Genomic DNA, 24672 nt, shown 5'->3' with positions numbered 1-24672 from the left:
AGAGCCACTTTTAGTGATCTTGCTCAGAAGAAACACTCAAAGACCTGCAAACAAATGCAATGAGTAGAACTCTCAATGGTGATTCATTCACCTTGGCGTAGCCAACTTTGTGTGCTGGGCTTGTTCCTAGAACAATGTTTTAAAACCTGCTCAAAAGAACACGGAAACTCAAGTTGCACTGAATGCAATTTGCACTAAAATTGTGTGACCTGTTCTGTAAGTTATAACAATATCGGGAATAGGTGTCAGAAAAAAGTGAAATAGAGCAGAAATGTGAGGTTGTGATGTTCAGCTGCTGGAATGGTGCTGTGTTTAACCTAGTGTGTTCCTTTAAAACCATTGAGACACTCGCTGTGCAGAAGAGGTGGAAAAGGGTCAGTGAAGGTCATTACAGCCATTTAGAAACTTCTGAGATCAACTGGATGGCAGTTAGCTGCTTGCAAATTGCAGGCTCCAGATCTGAAATAGCAGACTTTCTTTCTTCATTTTTCAAGATCTGTAATGAATGTTGCACTTTGAAATGCAGGAGGATTATATCAGTGGATCTTCCTTTCATTATGAGATAAGCTTTCCACCCCATATCCACTCCAGCACCTGGAGTACTGTGTACAGTTTTGGTCCCCGTATTTAAGAAAGGATATATTGGCATTGGAGGCAGTTCAAAAGAGATTCACTCGGCTGATTCCTGGGATGAAGGGGTTGACTTACCAAGAACGGCTAAACAGGTTAGGCCTTTACTCATTTGAGATTAAAAGAATGAGGGGTTATCTTATTGAAACGTACAAGATTGAGAGAGCTTGACAGGGTAGATGTTGAGAAGATGTTTCCACTGGCAAGGGAATCTTGAACTAGGGGACGTAGTTACAGAATAAGGGGACACTCATTTAAAACTGAGGTGTGAAAGAATTTCTTCTCTCAGAGGGTAGTGAATGTCTGGAATTCTCTACCCCATAAAATTGTGGAGGCTAGATCACTGAAAGTATTTAAAGAGGAGGTAGATAGATTTTTGAAATATCGGGGAGTTGAGGGCTATGAGGACAAAAGAGGAGCTGAGGCCTGGGGCAGATCAGCCATGATCTTATTGAATGGCAGGGCAGGCTTGAGGGGTCGAATGCTCCTGTTCCTATTTCTTATGTTCTTAAGACTACCTACTTTTATATCTCTGTAAAATTGTCCAACTTGGCTCCTGCCTCAGTTCCAACATTCTCCTGGCCAGTCTCTCACCTTCCAAAACTCTACTGCCCATATCCTAACATGCACAAAACTCCCCATGCTCACTGACCTACATTGACTTGTGGTCTAGCAAAGCCTCAATTTTAAAATTCTCTTCCTCGTTTTCAAATCACTCTGTGTCCTTGCCCCTCCCTATCTCTGTAATGTCCTAAAGCCCTACAATCCTCTGAGGTCTCTGTACTCCTCCAGTTCTGGTCTCTTGCGTGTCCTCAAAATTAATTGTCCCAACATTGGTGGCTGTGCCCTTGGCTGCTCTGGAATTCCTTCCCTAAACCTCTCTACCTCACTTTACTCCTTTGAGATGCTCCTTAAAACCTAACTCTTTGACCAAGTTTTTGGTCAACTGTCCTAATATCCTATGTGGCTCAGTGTCAAATTTTGTTTGATAAAGCTCCTTTGAAGCACTTTATGATATTTTGCTACATTAAAGGTGCCATGTGAATGCATGTTGTTTTGCATACCAAGTTGGAGAATATGCTTTCTCTCTTACCTCCTATCTGTTACTGTTTTTCTGTTTTTTAAAATTTTTTTCTGTTCTGTTTCTGTCTCATGCTGCTTGATTATCTTTTTCTATCATGTTTATATCTTTGGGTTGGAGATAGTGATTGGGTAGAGAGTGTCTGATAGGGAGTTGCTGAGGGCTATATTTCAGTATCAGGTATGGAGAAATGCAGTCTCCATGCCTCAGCAGTTCTCACTCTATATCCTGTGTGCCGTGTGTGTTGCTTAATGGTGAGCACGAGATGCCAGTGGCCTGGACATCTGTTTCCGCGCCCCCCCATCACCAATCTCCATCTGCTCTTTCTATCTGTCCTCTCAATGAGGCTTTGTTTTCTTTCAAAATTTAACTTGTATTTATTTTTAGAAATCAGATTAAAATGAGGAAGGAGACTCTTTCTGCCCCGCTCCATCTCTCTCACACACATAGGTGATAGCAATTCGAATCTCTAGGGGAAAAACTGGACAGTTCCCAAAATAAAGCACAGGAATCACAAAGTACAATTACCCTTTGCCCATTCAAAGTAATGCAAACTGCATGCAAATTTCATGCTGCCTGTTAATTATCATGATTGTGGCGCTGAATACACTGTTGAGTGATTGCATGGGGCCAAAGCTCGTACAAGGCTAGCACCACACAAAGCTGGTCTGCATTACTTAAAGCCAGCCTGCATTAATTAAAGGCAAGGTGCAATCTGGCCTCAGCAAGGCTAGAAGTGGTGAAAGATGAGTTAAAGACAAGAAATATTCTTGAAAAGACCAACAGACCCAGAAAACATGCACCGAGGTTCTTCAGTGGAGTGCTGGAGGCCTTGATGCAGAAGGTGAGAGATTTTTTTCCTTCAAAAGGCACAGCCAAGGCCCTCCTGGCAAATAACAGGAGTGGAGTGGGAGCAGGCGGCCGCTACAGTCAATGCTAGCAGTCCAGCCTCAAAGGCCTAAATGTAGCAATGCAATAAGTTTGATGACCTCACACAAGTGGTCAGGATCAGTGAATGCAGCTTTACATGCCATATCCTACCAAGGGCACCATGAGTCTCACATATTGTTCCAATTACCACAATCCCTTCACTTGCTTACCAACAATCCCAATCAAAAACAACTCATATCTCACATTTATAGGCTCACCTCACCCTCACACACTTAGCTCTGTAGTAGCTTGCACACACTGTTAGATGTTCAAGTGTGGCAAGCACATTAAACGCATTGCACTGAAGTCACTGACGTACTTCTCTCTTACAGGATTAGATCGCTCATGATCAGATGCAGTAGCATCTAAGCTGCAAGGGACGGGCATGACTTCATTGTCACCTCGATGATGGAGACTGCTGGCAATCATTGGTGCAGCCATGAAACAGGCCACAGCCAACAGTGGAGCTGAAACCATTGAGGATGGTGGTATTTTCCTACCTAATCCACCTTGTTACATACCATTCTCCTGTCATCCCACAATCACTAATGAGTTATAAGCTACAGGTGGTGTAATCATGCACCAGTGGCTTTCCCCACCCCACCACCATCTTCCCTAAAACCAATCTTACCCTTATGTGTTTATGCTTTCAGATACCCAAGAACCACTGCCTGACCAACCATTGGTGCAGGAGGATGAAGTTCTCAAGGACCAAGAGACTGATGAGAGAGAAACACTATCACTTAATCTATCACTTCCAGCCACTAATTCAGATGCTGGCACTATGTGAACTATAGGCTGTAGCTGAGAGCTGAAAGCTGTATGTGGTGAGTCACTAGGTATGTGGCCTGCAGTCCAGCCAGTGGGAGAGGATAGTGTGGGTTTCAGCTCCATGGGCAGAATCTTCTGCCTGTCAGATGGGCCGGTCGCGGAGCCGATGTGACGGTGTCACATGAGCTGGGACATGTTTATGAATTGAGCAAATTTTATTTATTAATTTAATAAAACCTTCATGAAACCTTATCCTGCCTGTGGATAAGGTTTCATGAAAAATGCTGAGGCCACTTGGGCTCTTCGCCTACCCACCAACCTTAAGGTTGAACGGGCAGCATCGATAATGACGTTAATTGATTTTTAAATGGCCTAAGCAGGCCTTTGACAATTTGGCGGGTGCACAGCCACCTGTGGCGCGTGCCCGCTGAACAGATGGTCTGAATAACGTGCAGTGACATCGGGACGCCCACCTGACATCACCGCACGTCATTTCACGTGTCGGCATGCAGGCCCATTCCCGCACGCTGACGTGAAAATTCTTCCCCATTAACGGTGAGATCGTCTTACTCTATGATGTTAGAAATGACTGTGTTACTGGATAAGCCCCGTCTTCAAGAGGTCTGCTAGTGTCTTTGCCTTCATTCTGAAAGAGTGCATGGACACCGGGCTGGTGAAGAATAATGTAATCATTGCAATTCCCAGCACACTGGCACTGATGCACTGAAACCTGTGACTATAGGCACAAAGTGAAAGGACATAAGGGAATGATATTGATAGTCAGTTGACATAAGGTGTGGATTGCCAGTATTGACTTCTATGGCAACATGAGCACCACCAATAGCTTTGGTACTTGTAGAAATCCAGAAATGTAATGAAAATGAATGGCTTGCTCATCACATTATCTTGGCTCCTGGGTCAAACATAATGATCTAGGCTGACTTGACAAACAGGTGATCAATGATTTCTCCATACAAGAATGGAAAACAAACTGACTGACCAACTGATTGGTAAAAACAAAAAACTGCGGATGCTGGAAATCCAAAACAAAAACAGAATTACCTGGAAAAACTCAGCAGGTCTGGCAGCATCGGCGGAGAAGAAAAGAGTTGACGTTTCGAGTCCTCATGACCCTTCAACAGAATTGATTTTTCTTTACAAGGAGAGAGAAATATAAGCTGGTTTAAGGTGGGGAGGGGAAGGGGGGAGAAGTGGAGGGGGTGGTGTTGTTGTAGGAACAAGCAACCAGTGATAGGAGCAGATCATCAAAAGATGTCACAGACAAAAGAACAAAAGAACATAGAGGTGTTGAAGTTGGTGATAATATCTAAACGAATGTGCTAATTAAGAATGGATGGTAGGGCACTCAAGGTATAACTCTAGTGGGTGTGGGGGAGCATAAAAGATTTTAAAATAATGGAAATAGGTGGGAAAAGAAAAATCTGTATAAATTATTGGAAAAAAAAACAAAAGGAAGGGGGAAGAAACAGAAAGGGGGTGGGGATGGAGGAGGGAGGTCAAGACCTAAAGTTGTTGAATTCAATATTCAGTCCGGAAGGCTGTAAAGTGCCTAGTCGTAAGATGAGGTGCTGCTCCTCTAGTTTGCGTTGGGCTTCACTGGAACAATGCAGCAGGCCAAGGACAGGCATGTGGGCAAGAGAGCAGGGTGGAGTGTTAAAATGGCAAGCGACAGGGAGGTTTGGGTCATTCTTGTGGACAGACCGCAGGTGTTCTGCAAAGTGGTCGCCCAGTTTAGGTTTGGTCTCTCCAATGTAGAGGAGACCACATTCGGAGCAATGAATACAGTAGACTAAGTTGGGGGAAATGCAAGTGAAATGTTGCTTCACTTGAAAGGAGTGTTTGGGCCCTTGGACGGTGAGGAGAGAGGAAGTGAAGAGGCAGGTGTTACATCTTTTGCGTGGGCATGGGGAGGTGCCATAGGTGGGGGTTGAGGAGTAGGGGGTGATGGAGGAGTGGACCAGGGTGTCCCGGAGGGAACGATCCCTACGGAATGCCGACAGGAGGGGTGAAGGGAAGATGTGTTTGGTGGTGGCATCATGCTGGAGTTGGCAGAAATGGCGGAGGATGATCCTTTGAATGCGGAGGCTGGTGGGGTGATAAGTGAGGACAAGGGGGACCCTATCAGTTCTGTTGAAGGGTCATGAGGACTCAAAACATCAACTCTTTTCTTCTCCGCCAATGCTGCCAGACCTGCTGATTGATGTTGCCTATTGTCCTTGGATTTGACGGATAAGAAGTTAAGTGCAGGAGCGTTTTTTCTCTGAGTTACACTAATGCTGTTTCTTGAAGTTTTCCGGTCTACTTATAAGACGGTGCAGAGCTTTTCAGGGTTTCTAGGGTGAACCACAACCATCTTACACAGAGCTTCAGGGAGATGTTTAAATAGGATTTGGCTAAGAACCTGCAGGGAATCTGGATTTCCTGTGGTGCTGCTGCATTAGATTTACCTCCTGCATTCTCTTCTTTCTCTTCCAATATATACATCACAAAGAAGGGAATCGACAATGAAAAATTCACACTGAAGCCTAACATTATATTTTAAAGGCATTTAACCAAAAAAATTGTCTGAATGGAGGCTTCCAAATGAAGCTAGAAAATTCCAAACCACACTAACAACATTTTGACAAAAGCACAATCCAAAATAAAGTTATGAGTCTCTATCTAACAGCACAATAAAACACAATTCACTTTTTTTGATTCCAGCACCAGACTGTAACATTGTCATCCTAAGTTATTCCTGTTTTATATAGTGTCAGACACAGGGTGCATGTATGGTTCTTCGGGTAGAATTAATGAAATTGAGGGCCAATTATATCCACCTTTACCCAAATCACAGTGGGTGCATCAATCCTCCCTCATCTCTGGTAAAAATTAGAGTAGAAATTAAATGGAGTAAATAAAAATGGGCAGTTCCTCTCTCTTCCAAAAATTCCCCTCCCCGAGATGGATCTGCTAGTATAGGGGCCCCATCAAGCCATTGAAAATTTGGGCTTGTTCATAATTACAGATTCTGGCCACAGGGTGACTCTGCAGAGTTGTCTATCCAGAACTTTCTATTCCCTCTGCAGTTCTGATCTCATCTCCATATTAATATCTTATACTGCTCCCTTCGAGGCAAAATGTCTTTCTAGACACGCTCACATTTCCTATATAAACACTACACAAGTCCAGGAGAGCAGACCTTTGACCTTTTTATGCCAGCTCGCAACTGGAGGCAGGAGCAGAGGCCTGTAATGCTTTTTATGCTGACTACTTAGTTCACTTTGCTACGAATTCCTCAAAATGTATCACCAAACTCTGCAATCCGCTCTGCTGTTTTATAGGATTCACACACACTTCCTCCCCAATGATATTTTCCAACCAAAAAATACCAGCCTTCTCTCTCTTAACCCCCATGCTCCTCAGGTAGCTCCAACTCCAACCCCCTACCACTCCTTTCACCCATTCCCTTCCCCCCATCCCTTCGCTCCCCATCTCTTCTCCCACTTATTTTTTTTCCATACTTATCCTCCCTTCTTCTCCCCTTCCTTTACCTTTTACTTTCTTTGCCAACTGCCTCTGTCCCTTTCCCTGCCTTAGTCAGTATTGTAGGAAATGTGAATAGTTTTTGTACTTCTTATACTTTGTGCTATGAATTTTTTAATTGTATTTGTATGAGCTCCTGGCAGATAAAGGGTTAATTTTAGATGTGTGAGTTGAGTTGTTGCCTGTGTAACTTGAGCCAAATCGAAATCAGATTGTAACAGGAATTGATGGTATTGTAAATAGCAAAAGGGAAGTAGGACAGATGTCCAAACTATGGCCGAAATCTTCCGTCCTGAAATCTAAGTTTGCTGGCAGTGCAGGAGTGAGAGTGATTTCCGTGAGGGGGCTGGACGGCTGACCACGCACAATCTTGCGCTGTTCAGCTCATTATGTTTGCATCCATGAGGAGCGTGCAGATTCTCACGGCGGGGGTGGGCAGGAAGTTGCTGTTCCCGGCATTAACTTGTAGGGTCAAAGGTTCTAGCACCATATTTAAAGAGCACCCAGACAGCCGTTCATTCACTGCAGGCCAGGAGCTCCAGATTCTCCACATCACAGGCAGTATGAGCCAGAGCAGACAATGTGTGGCCCTACAGTTCAGCAAAGCCTCCTTGCAGGTTCTCCTCCAGGCCATCCAGGAAAGGCACAAGGCGCTGTTTCCCTGGGATGGCAGCAGGAGGCCCTCCTGTCTGACCACGGTGGCCTGGGCAGAGGTCACAGTGGAGGTTAGCGTCCACGGGGCTCACAGGAGAACTGCCCAGCAGTGTAGAAAAAGGATGAACGATCTGCTGTGCTTCACCAGGATATGTGGCACCGTCTACTCACTGAAAAGTGACACTCATACAGTGTAAGTGTCTGAGTGCACAGGGATGTTAGACAGGAGTTTGGGTTGCAGGGCTGAGCAGCAGGTGGGACATGTGCACTGAATGTGCGTCAGCCACTTCATGCTCTCGGTGTTCTATCAGTTGCAGGACATCCAGGGGAGTCCTCCCACTGGGGAGAACACAGGAGCTGCCATAGGCATAATGCTCCTAAACTGCTCACCCACTCATAGGGATGACAATCAATCCTTCTGTCTTTCTGCAGGATAACAACTCGCAGAACAGGAGGGAGCAGGCTAAGGCCAGAGGTGGTCTGCCTGACAACTGAATCCTCACCTCATTCGAGGAGACTGCAGAACTAGCCGGGAAGCAGCAGAACTGTGTTTGTGCTGAAGGTGAGATAGGACTTCCGTGGGAAGTCAGTGAGGATGCCTTCAGTCTGCAGTTATCAGAGAGTGCCCACATTGCTTTAATAAGGGAGTCGCTTAGGCATCCAAAAAATCTTCCTTTTCTCCAGTCCAGGTAGCAGCAAGAAAGTGGGGGAGACCCACGAGGGAGACCAGCCACGGCACCAGCCCCAACCCCACCTCTGAGGACGATATCTCAGAAGCTTCAGAGGATGCACCGTCATGGCATTCACCTGCACCCCCAACCCCCACCCCACCAGGCAGAGACATTCACCTTGGTGGGTGCACATTTTAGAGTAGGCTCGGGGTCACATTCTGATGAGAACTTCACAGGCATGAGTCCACAACTGGCAGAGGAAGTGACAACAGAGTCTTTGACACTCATTGGACTGCTGGAGACCAGGCCTCTGCTCAGCCCCATGCAGATGATGAGCCTCTGGTCTTGGCCATAAGAGACCTGATGGGGATGCAGAGACAAGCAGGGGGACATCAGGCAGAGATGCCAGAGACCATGTGCAGATTGGACCGAAAGCTGGAGGAGTCTCTCTACGTTCTGTCCGCTGTCATGGCTCCAGCATGTGAGCACTTGGCTGCCTTCATGGAGAGGGTGACGGCCGCCTTGGAGAGCCAGGTCCAGCAGAACACACAATGATGCTGGATATGTCCTCAGGCCTGCATTCCATTGCTCTGGCCATGGGTACAGTGTGACAGGGGCTAGGCAAGTAGGGAACGGGGCACCTTAACCTCCCTCCTGGTGTCCCTTCTCCTCAATGAGTCAAGGAGATGCCATTGGGCACCCACCCACCAGGAGCTACATTTAAGGACACTCTCAGGGTGCCCAGCTGCTCCATCTCCCCTCTGCCAGTGACCCCATAGCCTCCAGCAGGTCAGGCTGCAGGGTTGCATCTGCAACTCAGCAGGAGACCCTGAGTAGGCTGAGGCCCTCTAGGCCTCGAGCTGCAAAAAGACACCTGTCAAGGTCATCACAACCAACAGGGTATAGCAGTCAGCAGGTTGCCTCCACCTCAGCTGTGGATGTAAGGGCTGCACCTAGATGTAGTAATAGGAAAAGAAAGATAAAGAAGTTTTGAAGGCACACAGGTGGCATGGGTGTAAACCATTGTATATACTTTTGAGACTTGTAAATATATGTTCACTTATACAGTTTGGAAACATCCTGGATTCCATTTTATTGCTAGTTGCTTCAAAAATCGGAGGCATTTAAGGGGTAAAATTTGAGCCCCCATCAGAGTCCGATAATGAACTCCAATAGATTCATTTCTCTCACATTGTCAACATACTGATTACTCAGTAATCTCAAATGTTCATGATAAAGCACTGGCCATCATTGGTGAGTGTTTGGCCTGTTACGCATCATGCAAGACATTACCTGCAGCTCACCATGTTCTGAGCTCTGAGGATGATGTTTGCACAGATTGTTCAGTGAGGTCATGCATCTCCTGTTGATGTTGCCCTGATGTGAGATGTAGATGGATGTAGGAGTACTCCAGGGGAGTTAAATATGCTATGCGAATGTCACTGTAGATGCAGTTCCAGGGCTGAACGAGTAAAGATCTACACCATCTTTTTAACAATAGAAAACCCGGTGCTTCCTTGCATGTTTAGAGAAAGCTGTGGTGGACACATCCAAACATTACAGACCATCCTTGGCGATTTGTAATTTTAAATGAAGATGCAGGTGAAGGCTGCAATAAAGGAGGTAATGGGCAAGTTAGTCTTGGCTGCAAGAGGGATTGAATGTAGAATTAAAGAGGTGTGTGTGCAGTGTGTGAGACCTCATATGGAGATTTGTTTGGCCTGATCATCTCCTTATCAAGGGTCGCAGTAGACCTCGCATAAAGGCTTTGCAACCAAAGTGCACCAGACCTTGAAGGACCAGCATATTTGCCCATGAGAATAGACTTGTGTGTTGGACCATGCCGAGGACCATGAGGCTATCCATGTGAATCATCAGCAGCTCTAACAGGGCTCTGCAGGATTCATGCAGGATACTTTGGCTGGGGTGTCCACAATGAAAGATCACATTCTCACATTAATACTAAGGCCATCTAGGCCTGAGACTTGTAGGAATTTCTGCAATTGGAGGGTCCAAAGTGGTTGCTTCTCAACACCCAGAGCACAAGGTGAGACACCCTCAGTGAGTGGACTCCAAAAAATCCTCAAAACTTTTCAGCATGATAAAGATGTCAAGGAATATAGGTTACTATTGGTGAGTGGTGATTGGAGGGCAGGAAGACAAACTCCCTGATCAATCTGCATGAAAGAGTGATCTCAAAGGGGGAAATGGTGTTCTCATGCTGCTCGTCCCCGTGCACCCATATATTTGGTTCCACCTGATCGAGCACCCTGCAAGGTCTGCCCCCGCACCCCCGCCCCCCGGCATTGGGAGGTCTGAGGTTGACATGAGTGCACCCCTCCCAAAATAAGAATTCAGGGCGTGAATTTCATGCTCTCGGAGTGTGCATGCAGCTGACTCAAATTCACATGAAATCAGATGTCAGGCATGCATATTATGGTTGACAGGCGCATGCAGAAGTCAGAAGCGCACCCAACAACTAAAAGACCAATTAAGCCCATTAAAAGGGCAATTATCTTGAATTTTCCTTAGCTATGCGATTTTGCGGACAGTGCACGATACATGCAGCAGTCCCATTATTATTGTAACCTTGATCGAAGACCAGAGCTGCGGTAATGTGAGTGGGTAGGAGTTTATGTGAGAGTTGGTTGTAGGTGGTTTTCTGACAGTTCATTGCATTTTGTGTTTTCTGGAGGACTCTAACTTACAAGCTTTCCTGGAGGCTTTCTACCGAATGCACCCTTCAGGGCACCATCCTGTGGCATCTGCATTTCAGCAAATGGAGATAGTCTACTCCGCTGGTGGGACAGGAGGAGAGGGCCAGAAGGGAGAGGAGGCCTGTTGTCTGCAAGCAGCATCCCAGAGAGTGACCAGAGGGAGGAGAGGTGCAGCCAGAGGGGGTGCAGGGTCAGCAGGAAGTGCAGGGCGGATGTGTCTGAAGAAGACACTGTTATCCTGCAGCCAGAGTCTACAAGCAGCACTCTACCTTGACATGTCTGAGGTCCAGTGCTGAAGGAGGCTCTGCCTCTCTAGAGAGACCGTGATCTCCATGTTAGATGATTGGCTCAAGAGATCACCTCAAACACTGTAGGTGGCTACCAGTGGCCCTTAAGATAATAGTGAACTTGTTCGCCTCCGGTTCTTTCCAAGGGTCAATTCCCACTGTGATCTATGTGGTGTTTCCCAATCTGCTGCCCATAGCTGCATTAAGCTGGTCACTGACGTTCTGTTCAGATGGGTCATGAACTTCATCCATTACCAGATCGACGAAGCCAGCCAGGCTTCGCTGCAATATCTGGGATCCCCCCGTATCCAGGGAGAATCTATAGATTGCACACATGTCGCCACAAGGCACCAGCAGCGAGCTGGGTGCCTTTGTCAACAGATAGGGCTTCCACTCCAAGAATGTCCAGATATTCTGCAACCACAACACACAGGATTTGCATTTCTGCACCAGGTACACTGGCAGCTCCCATGATGTGTACATCCTGTGGCACTCACAGGTGCCAAGATTCTTCATCTCTCCAGCTCAGTTGGATGGTTGGTTCCTGGGTGACAAACACTATCTCCTGAAAATGTGGCTTATGACGCCACCTAGACACCCAAGGACATAAGAGGAGGCGAGGTACAATAGAAGTCCAGCCTCTATAAGGGCAGTAACTGAGAGAACCATTGAGCTGCTCAAGATGAGGTTTCGCTGCCTGGGCCGATCAGGGGGAGCACTTCAATATTCTTCAGAGCACTTCTCGCTTATTGTCATTATGTGCTGTGCTCTGCACAATCTGGCTCTGGCAAGGGGGTCCCATTGGAGGATGACAACAGCAAGGCAACTCCACAGGCCACAAAGAAGGTGACTCAAGTGATGGGTCTGAGGAAGGGCCAAAGGAGGCCCAGGGTGAGGATGTGACTGCAGAAGTAAGGAACCTTATGGGAGGCCAGCGACACTTGATTCTCCGTTCCTTCAGCTAGGCATTCAAGGCATGGATTTGAAGTGCAGGCCAGGGTAACGACTCCTTACTGAACGTTCCTGATGAGGCCAGCCTGTCGCCCTCAGGTGAAGGTACGGCTTCTGAAATAAATCCTGCAGCCATTCCCCTGTGTCACACACTACTCCCAGGCCTAACATCTCTGAAAATCGCGAGGCACCTTCATCGCACATAATGAGACATTTATATGGTGGTTCCAAAAAAACAGGTTATACAGAACATATGTTTCAAAGAAGTAACTTCACCTGTGACAACCCCTCTTGTGCTGAAAGTGACTTAAATTTCTATTTGCAAGTGTTGCGTCTTGGTGCCATCACCCCCCACCCCCCCTCTATCCCCAGTGAAGCAGCATTGGAGACAGCCTGCTGACTCCGATGTCCTGTCAGCCCTGATGTCCTCTGGCCAGTGGAGCCTGTGCAGGCATCGCCTGGGAGATAGCATCTAGCGCCATGGCTGGACACTCCTCAGTCATTGCAGTCTCATCGGATGGCACAGGAACTGGCAGAGGGGCAGGGTAGCTACTGCCTTCATCTGGAGCGCCATGAGAGGACTCCGCAGATGCGATATGAAGCTCATTAGCCAGTATGAGGTTGGTTTTAACCTCTCTGCTCACCACTGATGGACGGACACCTAGCAGAGCGACTAGGTGCCTCAACCATCTCTCACACTGGCAGTGACCTGCTGAGGTCACTGCCAGTATGTGGGCTTGCAGCTCCGAGCACAGCCCAGAAACCCCTGATTCTGTTCCTGGAGCTGCCTCTCCATGAGAAATCCCCACTCTCTCAATGGAGGAGGCTGTGCACTCAGAGCTCCGGGTCAATGCAGTGCTCATGCTTTGCATGGACTGCTCCAAAACAGAGGCTATGGCAAGTAGATCCTCAGGGGTGTCCGCTAGATCTTCACACGCATCTCGCTGGAATTCCAACATCTGCTCCCTGATGGACGACTCCAGTGTTTCATCATCCACCTCGGACTCAGCATTGTCCTCCGACTGCCTGCGCCCTGGGCTCTCTCTGCCTCAGTCAGTTCCTCATGTGAGTGTAATGTGCCCTCACTACTGTGCACTACCAACTGAGCAAATGCACTATTGCCCACCAACATGCCTGTACCTGTGCTGGTGCTTGGTGCAGAGAGAGGATGTGACACGGGTTCTGAGGGGAGAAAACAATATGTCACTTGCGAACATCATTACAATGTGTCTGTGCACAACTAAGTGACTGTGCATGATGGTTGCTTGTCACAAAGAACGACTGCCTCACTGAGACATTGTGATTGGACAAGCAATGGGTGCTCTGGATTTGAACTTCTCACTGGAGATGCCATGACCCTACCTTTCTTGCACACTCCCCCTGTCTCTCATCTGTTCACTGGACCCTTGCTGCCTCTCCGCGACCTGTGGACCTTGCTCCTCACTTGCATTCCACGGCCAGGGCATCCATCTCAAACCTGGAGAGGATCAGGGTGTTGGGCTCCAGTGCATTATGGATTCTCTTCTCCTGTATGGACAAAGGTGCATTCATTAGTCCATCCTCTACCTGCAATACAATACCAGCCTCACCATCCCTCACACCCCCAGAAGATTGGGCACCTCACCCTTATATACAACCAAGATAAGCAGACACATTTCCCAGTCTTGGCCGGCACAGGGATATGTGCCATTTGGCAGTCTTCATCTCTCACCCGAGTGTCACAATGAACAGCCACTCTATACACAGTTCCATGCAAAGTCGGTACTCACCCTTGCAGATTGCAGAAGATCATTGAATCTTTTTCGGCACTGGATCCATGTGCGGCGCACAACAGCATGCCTGCTCACCTGGGCAGCCACTTCCATTCAGGCCTTCTTCATCTGATTGGTGGTCTCCTTTTGCCATCCTGTACCATGAAAATATCACGCAGGGCACTCACTGCCTCCACGAGAGTGCGCAGGCACTCGTCAGAGAATCGTGGAGCAGAGTGCCCACTGACATTTTCCTCTCATCTGTCGTGCCCAGCAGGTGCTGAGGCCATATCTACTGCCAGATATCAGACTCTCTCCTGGACAGCTCCCTGAAGCTCCTCACCAGCCCCTGGCAGCCTTCAGGGAACAGCCTTGCAGTTTTAGACCACCCCTCCCCAGGTCCTCACTGGACCCGGCGCTCACCATACTCCCACCCCTGTCGACAGTGCTGCACCAATGTCCCGGTGTGTTTCATGTTGGCCAGGCCTTAATTGGCCAGCCAGCGTGAAATCGCGTGTCAGCTGCAATTGCGGCCACAAGCAGATATCGCATCCGCCTCTGGGCCCGCCGATCATGCACACACGATGTGCGCAAGATTCTGGCCCATGTCGCTTCCAAGCTACCATACATCCAAACTTAGTGAGGGCTTGGGAAAAATGTCATTTCTACTTATAGGTGCCTGAAGCTGTGGGAGAATGGAGTGCTTTGCAGGTTCTAATGCGTGAGTTTAGCAGCAGGGCTCTGTACCTTAGCACAGTTTGGCACATGCAAAGGATCAAACCACCAGCAGGGCAGACGTTAAGTACTGCAACTTAACTCAGCTATCATAAATCAAGGTACATTACAGCAAAGTACAATGTCTTTTAACAAAAAGGAGCTGTGCCTGCCAGCCAGCTAAAGATAGAAAACCAAATAGCAAAGGAAATGTCTTAGCAGCTTACTCTGCCTGCAATCTGCTATCAGATTGTCACGGGCATGTCTGCCACTTCGTACCCTTGCAATGGCCACTGCATGTGTCTCCGCAAGATCCTGACCCTCGTCAGCGTCATCCCCTTCATTGTCCTCATCATTGCAGGAGACATCTTGGTCTTCCCTGTCCTCCCTCAGCCAAGACATTCCCCCTTTGTAGCGCGAGGTTGGGCAGGGCACAGCAGATAACGATGATCTGGGACACTCTGTGATGAGTATTGGAGAGCACTGCCTGGGTGGTCTAAATATCTGAGCCTCATCTTTAGGAGGCCTATCATCTGCTCAATCATGGACCTTGTGGAGATATGTGCGGCATTGTAGCTCTCCTCAGAGGCACTCTGCAATCGGTGAACTGGTGTCATCAGCCAGGTCTTCTGGGGGTATCCATTGACTCCAAGAAGCCAGCACTGTAATCACTGAGGTTCTTCAAAAACTTGTGGCGTTTGGGAGTGGTTCAGAATGTAAGCATCATGAGAGCTCCCTGGGAATAAGCACAAATTTGTCTTTTGTGATCACATATCAACTGCACATTCAAAGAGTGAAAACCTTTCCTATTGATGCATGTGACTGGCTGATTCCAGGGAGCTCTCAAGGCCACATGTGGCAGTCTATAGCCCTTTGCACTTGCAGGAAAACCTACGCTTGCTGCAAAACCCAATGCTCTGGCAACTTGGCTTTTGGGATCCATGCAAAATTGGACAAATTGATGTGCTCTCCTGAAGAAGGCATCAGTCACCTTCTGGATTCACCTGTGCATCTGACTGGGAAATGCCACATGGGTCCCCAGTGGAGCCCTGGAAAGAGCCACTGGCAAAGAAACTTAGGGCGGCAGTGACCTTCAAAGCTACTGGCGTGGGATTGCCTCCAGTTCCTTGCGGCTGCAGGTCCTCATGGAGAAGTTGGCAGATGTAAGCAACCACATTCCGGGACATCCAAAGGTGCTTCCGGCATTGCCTTTTTCTCATCTGTAGATAGGTGCACCACCTGTGATATACTCTTGTTTGGGTCAATGCTTGCTGTCGCACAGGCCCCTGGTTATCAGCATTCTGAACTTCTTGAGACCCTACTGCCTCTTGCTTCTCAGTCCGTGGCTCCTCCTGGCCCTGTGCCAACCTGCTCCAGTACCTCCCCCTCATCGGGACAAGAGCCAGTAAAATGGCAGGGTTGCCTGGAGCCTGGATCATCTAGGCCTCAATGGAGCTGTGGACGTAATGCAGTAATCTGTCTAGTGAGCATATTCTTCGTAGGTTAGCCTCCATCTCTGAGCCACCAAGCCAGTGCTCAGCCCTCTATCTGGCTTCTAGACAGGGCATCCCCACCCCACCCCTTCCAGGTTAAGGATATCCTGGAGGACCAGAGATGAGTGTTGCTCCTGTTCATAAATGATTGTGCATGCAGACATTTTGCAATGACCGGGATGATGACAGCTATGTGTGAGAACCCTCCCTCAGACACTATTCAGCTTTCCTCCATTACCTTTGAAACTTTATAGAAAGAGAGAGAGAGAGAGGGACCATCGCCTTGGCATCATAGAGGGACGTACCACATGACCGCTTGTCAGCCATGACCATTTACCAGGATGGAGGTTTGGAGGTTTGCTACTGTCCGCCAGCTGTGCCCCTTGGAGGCATTCGCCTCTCTCCCTCCCTTCAGCCCTGCCTTTGATAGCAGCAGATGGAAAATAGCACAGAATGTATGGCAGTGCCACACCTTGATGGCTTCTTGCTAGAATGGGGTCATGGAGCAATGCTGATTTATTGGGCATTAAAACCTCGAAAACAGAACTCAGCTGAGCCTGGTTCTCCATGGAGTGGACTAATAATTAATAGAGCTCCCCTTCACTTGGCCCAAAAAATGAGGCATTAACTCCTCCCACCCATTCTGAGACCCCTCCCATTTTGAATGCTTGAGAGATTTTACAAACTGTGCAATAATCTTCAGAGCTCTAGCATGGTGCGTGTGAGGTTTGCCAGCACGTCATGCACCTTCTACCCTCCCCTGTTACCCACCAAATTCCCCCATTCTCCTCCACAATCACTGCTTTCTCATTCCTCTCCCTCCTGTAACCATTCAGCTGTTACCCTGGACCCAAATATCAATTACATTGACATTCCTGCTTTCCCTCGTTTCCTTCACTGTTAATGTGCCTATGACCTTCCTAATCCTGACCCCTCCCATTTTCGAGGCCAGCTGTACCTTGGCTTTCTGAGAAGCCACCATATGAGGCCATCCACTTCCAACCTATTTAATCTAACTCCCTCCTCTGACTGTGACTGTACTCTCTGTGACTCTCCTTCAAGCTCCAATAACCAAATTCAAGAACTGATGGACCGTGAACTTTAGATACATCTTTCTCCGGTGCTCACTACCCAGAGAGGCCTTCCACCACCCTACAGCATTACGCTTCTAACATGCCCAGGACAGTCTGGCTTCTTTCCCTGGACAGCCTCTATCTTCCCCACTGGTCTTCCCTCCTGTGTCCAGCCTCTGCTCCACCCTTCCCTGCTGGTCCTTCCTCCCATGTCCAGCCTCCGTGCAGCTTGGCCTACCGGCATCTGATTTCAATCAAATGGCTGACATTTGCGATTGGTCCCAAGAAGACTAAAGCCACGGCTACTCACTTCAAAATCATGGAAGGAGTCAGCACGAGGTGCATGCCACTTATATGCAGTCATAAACATGACTGTTCTAAATTGTGACTGGTGGAGAACTTAATTTGGAAGAGGGGCATAATTCTGGCAAGGTGGCCTTTTAATGAGCATACATTACTTGCTAATGAATGCAAAAGGGCTTCCCGACATAGCTCATCAGGAAGCTCAATCTGCTTTTAGAGTCCCAAGAACTTAATTTCAAAAGTTCATCCCGCCATGGGGAAAGTGATTTTTGGTCTCACACCCAATTAAGTTCTTCCGCCCACCAAGATTCCCTCTGCTGGTGGGATGGAAGATTCCCTATGTTACCAGTTGCAATCAAAGGATATGCTTTGAAATGTATAGATCGATGGACTTTGGACCTATTATTAAATGCGTGTAAGTGTTATTAATTATGGTAAATGGGTATACAGGAAAAAGTTAACGGTGGGCTGTTTAAGTGCTGAGGATGCCCTGTTCAAGGGTCCGTGACCACTAACAAATGGAATAACAAGAGCAAAGTACGATGGCAATATCAGAACACAGCAACACCCCTGTTTACAGAGAATATAAAAACTTCACTTGAAGAGTTTTGTTACACAGATTTGAAGATGACATAGGGAGAGACTGGTGGAAAGACCTTTAGTCACTAGAATCAGTGGGAAGCAAGAACCATTTAAACTCTAGGTTTTTGACTGCCTTCTTTTGTTAAGTATAACTTTTGTTGCTTAATAGATTGTTCTAATACCATTGCAGTCTGTGTCTCCTTATTTATTGTCTGCTCTCCAAGCCTCATACAACATATATCACCATTCTTTCATTTTCACTGTTTGAGAATGCTGGAACGCCGTACCCAACAGCAATGTGTGAGACCTTCACCACATGGACTGCAGTGGTTCAAGAAGACAGCCTCCCACCACCTTCTGAAAGGCAATGAGGGATAGGCAATAAATGTCAGTCTTGTCAGTGATGCCCATATCCAGACATTTTTTTTAAAAAATTGAGTTATCCCCACATTTTAACCTTGTTTGACACGAAGACTATGCCTCAACTATCTGGGGGCAATTTAAATTTTGGGTTACAGTGTAACATGAACGACACTAATTTGGCTGCCCCTCTTATGCCCTGAATACATTTCCCTTCCACCAGCTTCAATGGGAAGCCAGGCCTGGAATATGATGGGACGCTTATTCTACACTACCCATTTTACACCACCATCCAAAATTAATAAGATGCCCTCCTGCTCCATCTGCAACGCCAGAGACGATTGATTAGCATCACATTATTATTCCAATAATTAATATCACGTGTACAGACTGATGGCAAGTTTTCATTTTCTTAACGAAGGCTTTGTTAATTCACAAGTTAGGTGTCAAAGCTGTTAGTAAAAAATAAATGCTACATATATACTATAGATAAAGTGAAAACAGCAATGACTTCAATGCAGGTATAAAAAGGTCAGTGTTCAAATGACGTTATAAACTACTCACAATAGTTCATCTTTAGAATTCTTTGGTTCTGTAATAGATGTCTCAGTACATATCAGAGTGTGCGCATGTTGACAAATTAATTTTCAGTTTAACCTATGAAATCTTAATGAACTTCAAGTGTATTATAGCACAAAGATAACCTACCTAGACTTCCCTCTTAAAACTTTCTTGGTTACTGTAGTTTTTATTCCATTTAAATTCTCTTCATCCAAAAGCTTTGTTTTGTTTTCACGATCCAACATTTCTTTAGGAAACAGGCTTTTCTCATCAAAAGCTACTTTTGGTGCTGTTAATGTAGTGGAAATATTGAATGTTTATCACAATTATATTGCTTCATACTGACAGAAATAAGGATTGCTACTTATAGCTGTCAGTCTTCATTCATTTTATATCTACACAAAAGTTTGGCTAGCTTGATCACTTTTAAAGTATTGTGAGGGATATTTTTAAATTTAATGTATATATTTTTGAGACAGGCCCTCCCTCCAAACAGAAGCTGAGCTGAAAATGAAACTGAAAGGAAAGCAGAAAAGGCAAACACAAATGAAACTGAACTTCTCAGTCTCTAAGGAAATCAGGAGCAAGCTGAAGTTAGGAAATTAAAACTAAAATTTGTTGAAAGAGATAAAAGGACTCAGATCAGTCCAAGCTGAGAAGTAGCAGTTGTTGAGTCCACTGGAGCAGAGTAGACAAGCTGAAGAAGACTCGAGAAAAGGCCAGATCCAGAAACTGTGAATAAGTTGGTGGGTCTACCCCATCCAGACTGAATTCAGCAGGTTCTGCAGATGTGTGCCATGTATTTTATTTATTTTTTGTATTCATTCATGGGATGCGGGTGTCACTGGCTAGGCCAGCATTTATTGCCCATTCCTAATTGCCCTTGTTCAGAGGGCATTTAAGAGTCAACCACATTGCTTTGGATCTGGAGTCACATGTAGGCCAGACCAGGTAAGGACAGCAGATTTCTTTCTGGAAAGGGCATTGGTGAAGCAGATGCATTTTTATGACAATTGGCAATGGTTTCATGGTCATCATCAGGCTTTTAATTCCAGGTTTTTATTGAATTCATATTTCACCATCTGCTGTAGTGGGATTTGAACTTGGGTCCCCAGAGCATTATCCTGGGTTTCTGAAATACTAGTCCAGTGACGATACCACTACACCACCACCTCCCCCCATAGTTATATAAGAAGGCACATGATCCAGACCCAGTGGTTAGTGTGGTGTTGTATAGAGATGTGAAAAGACCTAAGCATGGAGATAGCTCAAAGCCCATACCCCTTACTGTACATGAGTAAATAGTTCTACTTGTTAATAAAGACTTACAGTTAACCTACAGATGACCACTTCTTTAAGAGACACCATTTTGCAACCAATGCCCTCCCAACAAGGTGGCAGCTGGGAATCAAAACCCTCAACCTCACTAAAATGCTGAAAGAAGCCAAGATGCCAGAAGACTAAGAAACTTCAATGAAAATTCTGACCTGAGGGAAACTCCCAACAGAAGCTGAAGACACAGAGAAAATTCTCCAGAAAACATTCCAGAGAAAAGGCCTGGAAGCTGAGGGCAGTGATTTTTACTGCAGCAGAAGACTCCATTGAATCTTCCTTGGAGGTCCAGCTTCAGAGTACAGAGTCCACAGAGCCTAAGGGTGAGTTAAATCTTTTAAAGTTCCAGGTTGCAGCTAGTCCTGAGAACCCTTTCCTAATTCAGTGTCAGAGGCACCATTGAAGGAAAGCCCATCGCTAAAATCCATTTCCCCAATTGGAGCCTCAACACGTGGCCTCTGAACTTGTAAGAAAAGAGAATTAATTATTTAAGTCTCTCGGGAATGTCGGGACTGTCCAGCTTGGAAAATGGCAAGCATAATATTAAATTCAAATGCTTTGTTACTCGCTATAGCAAACTGCGGAATGGGGGGGGGGGGGGGGGAGAGTTGGGGGAAAGTGCAAAGCCGATCCGGACAGCCATTGTTGGGAGTCTTCTTCAAGAAGCGTGCATTGCCATTTTGTGAAGCCCGCCAAAACCAGCAAGGGCCAGAAATCCCTTTGCCTCAGAGTCAATGGCGATGTCATCTTGTAAGCCTGTGAGCTCTGAAAGCTGCACATACAATTTTTAAAAATTTAACATGGATCACAATTCAACACTTGCAACTCAATTCGGACTAAGCAATAGCCCGGACCAGTCACAAAATTGGGGTCTTAGGAGGAAAAGATTTTTAAGATACAGTATCGCTTCTGGTTTAAAAAGTCAGAATATATGCTAGTGAACACACTGTAGGTCCCGTTGCAGACAGCATCATTGCAAGACAGGGTATTAATGAGTCATCCGCCAAATTTGAGGAGGTTTTCAAATCTTTTGACATCTATTTTAACTTACAAAGCAATAAAATACTGGAGAGAGCTAAATTCAATAAAAGAGTCCAATTGCCAGGGGAACCTGTCAAATCCTTCATAAATGATCTTTACAGAATGGCAGAAGGGTATAAATATGGAGATTTAAAGTCTGAATTCATCAGAGAGAAAATAGTGGTTAAATACACTCTCTGACTTCCTACAAGCTAAACAACATCTAACCCTGGATAAAGCAATCCAGACAGTGAGACTGTCTGAATGTCAAAAGCAGCACAAGACAATCTGAAGGGGAGAGAATAAAGCATGCGGCAGAAACCAACCCTCAGTCCAGCTTATTAGGCCACAAAGGCACAGGGACAAAACATCAGGGAAAGCAATTCCTAAACCGTCCAGCAGAGTGACCTTGCCAACAGTATGATGTAAAGCAACCACACAAGAGGGATCAGTGTCCTGTAAATACAGCCCCATACTTCCACTGCAACAGGATTGGACACTAGGCAAACTGTGCAAGTCAAAACTCCAGAAACGTACAGAAGGCCCAAAAGTAACCCATGAGGTCAAGACCAATAACCCAAAGACACACAGCCATGCTTCTTGTGCGAGGTCAAAAATTGTGCTTCCTCATTCTGGAATGCAGACATCTTTGTCAAAGGCCAGCGAACAAATTTTATATTAGACTCAGGTGCCAGTACGACAGTCCTGTCAGATAAGGAACCATGGCTCACAGACCTCCAGCTTCAAATGATGAACGCTCCATTTTACAGGACAGGAGGAATTTGACTTCCAGTCATTGGCATGACCCTGGAACCACTTGGGTACGGTGAAAAACAAATCTTTGAGCTGATGTACATCATCCGTAACAAACCTTTCTCTCTCCTGAGCAGAGATGTATGCATAACCTTGATCTCCTCCAGACGGGGAGGATGTCAAGACAGCCACTGTCATTCGACAACTAGATCTGCACAGTTCCAAGTACTTGAACACTAAAGTGTATCCAGATTTGGACGTCAGCTCTGAACTTTCTCTCTTTGCAGAGTAGGTTGGTCCATTCTCATTGCAGGTCCCAGAAAATTCCCAGTGGTCAAAGCAGCCTTCTATGCACAAGATTACCACAACGCCTCCAATGAACGTGGTACAAGAGAGTGATCAGCAGGCCAAGAAGGCTCTACCTCCAACTAAGATGATGGTCCAGCAGGTCAACACAGCAACCATTGTGCACACACTGCAGCTTCCAGCCAGTATGCTATGACCCCAAGGGGTGCTGGAACCTGGTAGCAGTCTTCCACCATTGACAACATGTAGAAAGAAAAGAAAGAAGCAGTGTGGCAACGAGCACAATGTTTGTCCACCTGCAAGAAACGAGTTAAGAGGAGCAGCAACCACTGATCAACACAACAGCTGAAACAACCAAGTGTGGTTCAAGATGAAGCAATGGAAGAAAAGAATGAATGTGCACCCAAATGCCAGTCCAACCTCCAAGCCAACAGCAAGAACCAGAAACAACAAAGCCTAGCACTCTTCCAACAGAACGATGAATGAGATATGGAAGGGTTATAAAGCCTCCAGACCAGCTGAATCTACAAATTCAAGGATTTGAAGGGGGGAAGATGGAGTCATGAGAATGGCACAATAGTGCTAATGCAGTAATAGCAATAATGTGGTAAGAACAATATAAGTGCATGAGATTGATAACAATGTAAGACATTAAGTAAATTAATGTAACTCCATTTACATTGGATAAAGACTTTGGAGTGAGGTGTAGTATAAGGGTCTGGTACTTACAGGGTTAATGTGGGACTGAGTACAGTACCACCCACACAGTTATGTAAGAAGGCACATGACCTAGGCCCAGGGGTCAGTGTAGTGTTGAGCAGAGACGTGAAAAGACCTAAGCATGGAGATAGCTCCTAGCCCATACTCTTACAGTTAACCAACTGAAGGCTACAAAGACTTCTTTAAGAGACACCATTCTGTAACCAACACTCTCCCATCAAGAACAACCCTTAAAACCCCCTCACTCACCAAATTTTGTGAATTGAGTAAGCATTCTGTCAAAGCAGTATTCCATTGAACTGGATTTCATGCTGCTTACTTTGTGCATTAGCAAAAACTTCCTTATGTGTACTCAGCATGTCAATTCCTAAAAAATTTCAAATTTGTTTAAATGAATCACTTCTTGTTACCCTTTGCCCTCCTGTAAATCCACCGGAAGGAAATTTAGAAAAGGGACAGCCGTTCTTGTGGCAATAGTTAGGAGGGGTGGGGAGTCCTGGGGCTGGCCCAAGTGCTCTGAAGGGGTTGAAACCTGGCACCACTTTGGTCAGTGGGAGAGTAGCCAGGTCACGCAGCACTTGGAAGTTGGGGGCCGGAGCTTTCCAGCACCTAGAGGAACACGGTACTGCCTGTATTTTAGAGGGGGAGGACTCATAGGCTGGGATTTTCCGTGCCCGCTGGCGTCAGGCGTGTTCAGTGGCGGGAGCGGACAATATGGCGAGAAGGTCAAAAATTGGTTACAGAACGTCGTGAAACCAATTTGCAATCATCCGTTCTGCCCATCAATGGCGGGTCGCGTTTTCCGCCATCGGACGTTGGGAGCCTCATTGTCATACATCTGCGTATCATTATAAGGCCAGTCTGCTGGAATCGTCCTCCCCGCTGGCTCGTCCACCTACGTCAGCATGATCGCATCCTGATGTGCTTCACAACAACATAGAAAAGGCGTGCACTTGGCGGGCTGCACCTTGAGGGGAACTTGGGGGTGAGTACACAGTAACGTTGCGGAGTGCTCGTCTGGGTCACCTGTTAGAAATCAGGTGCATTGTGGGGGGGATCGGCTGCCCTGCAGTTGTGGCGACTTAGGGGGGCTGGGGATGCCCTGCAGCTAAGGTAGTTGTTGGGGGGCTGGCTGGTGGAAAGGGCTGCCCTGCAGTTAAATGCAGTGCATAAGCTTTTGGGATGGGGGTTGGGTGGGCGAGGGAAGCGGCCAGGCATTAGGGACATCTTATATAAAGTGACCATTCCTCTGCAACTGAGACAGTTCAGGCACAGCCATTGATATGATTGGAGTCAGGCCTCTAGATTATCTGCCCACTCAAGCAACTCAGAGGCATCGAAGTGCCAGCAAGTGCTCCAGAGCTTTTCACTCCTTGGGCACAGACTGCCCAGTAATGAGCCTTTTAGTGAACTGCAGAACAGTTGGATGACTGGACACATTGTACAATCTCCTTGCTAAAACTGGC

The 24672-nt window shown here is 46.6% G+C and overlaps 1 protein-coding gene across 2 annotated transcripts in view; it reads right to left on the bottom strand.

The window, feature by feature from the left end:
- LOC121273717 (WD repeat-containing protein 49-like) overlaps nucleotides 1–24672 on the bottom strand; it is an 85468-nt gene that overhangs the window by 2518 nt on the left and 58278 nt on the right. The window contains exon 18 of one of the 2 annotated variants that reach the window (XM_041180883.1): nucleotides 19223–19364. The exons of the other annotated variant lie outside the window; for it this stretch is intronic. Coding sequence (XP_041036817.1) covers nucleotides 19223–19364 — 142 coding nt within the window. The remainder of the gene's footprint in view (nucleotides 1–19222; nucleotides 19365–24672) is intronic. 2 annotated transcript variants of the gene reach the window in all.

The sequence above is a fragment of the Carcharodon carcharias genome, chromosome 2, assembly GCF_017639515.1.
Source record: "Carcharodon carcharias isolate sCarCar2 chromosome 2, sCarCar2.pri, whole genome shotgun sequence".
NCBI classification, from domain to species: domain Eukaryota; kingdom Metazoa; phylum Chordata; class Chondrichthyes; order Lamniformes; family Lamnidae; genus Carcharodon; species Carcharodon carcharias.
This window is presented reverse-complemented; position numbering and strand designations above follow the sequence as displayed.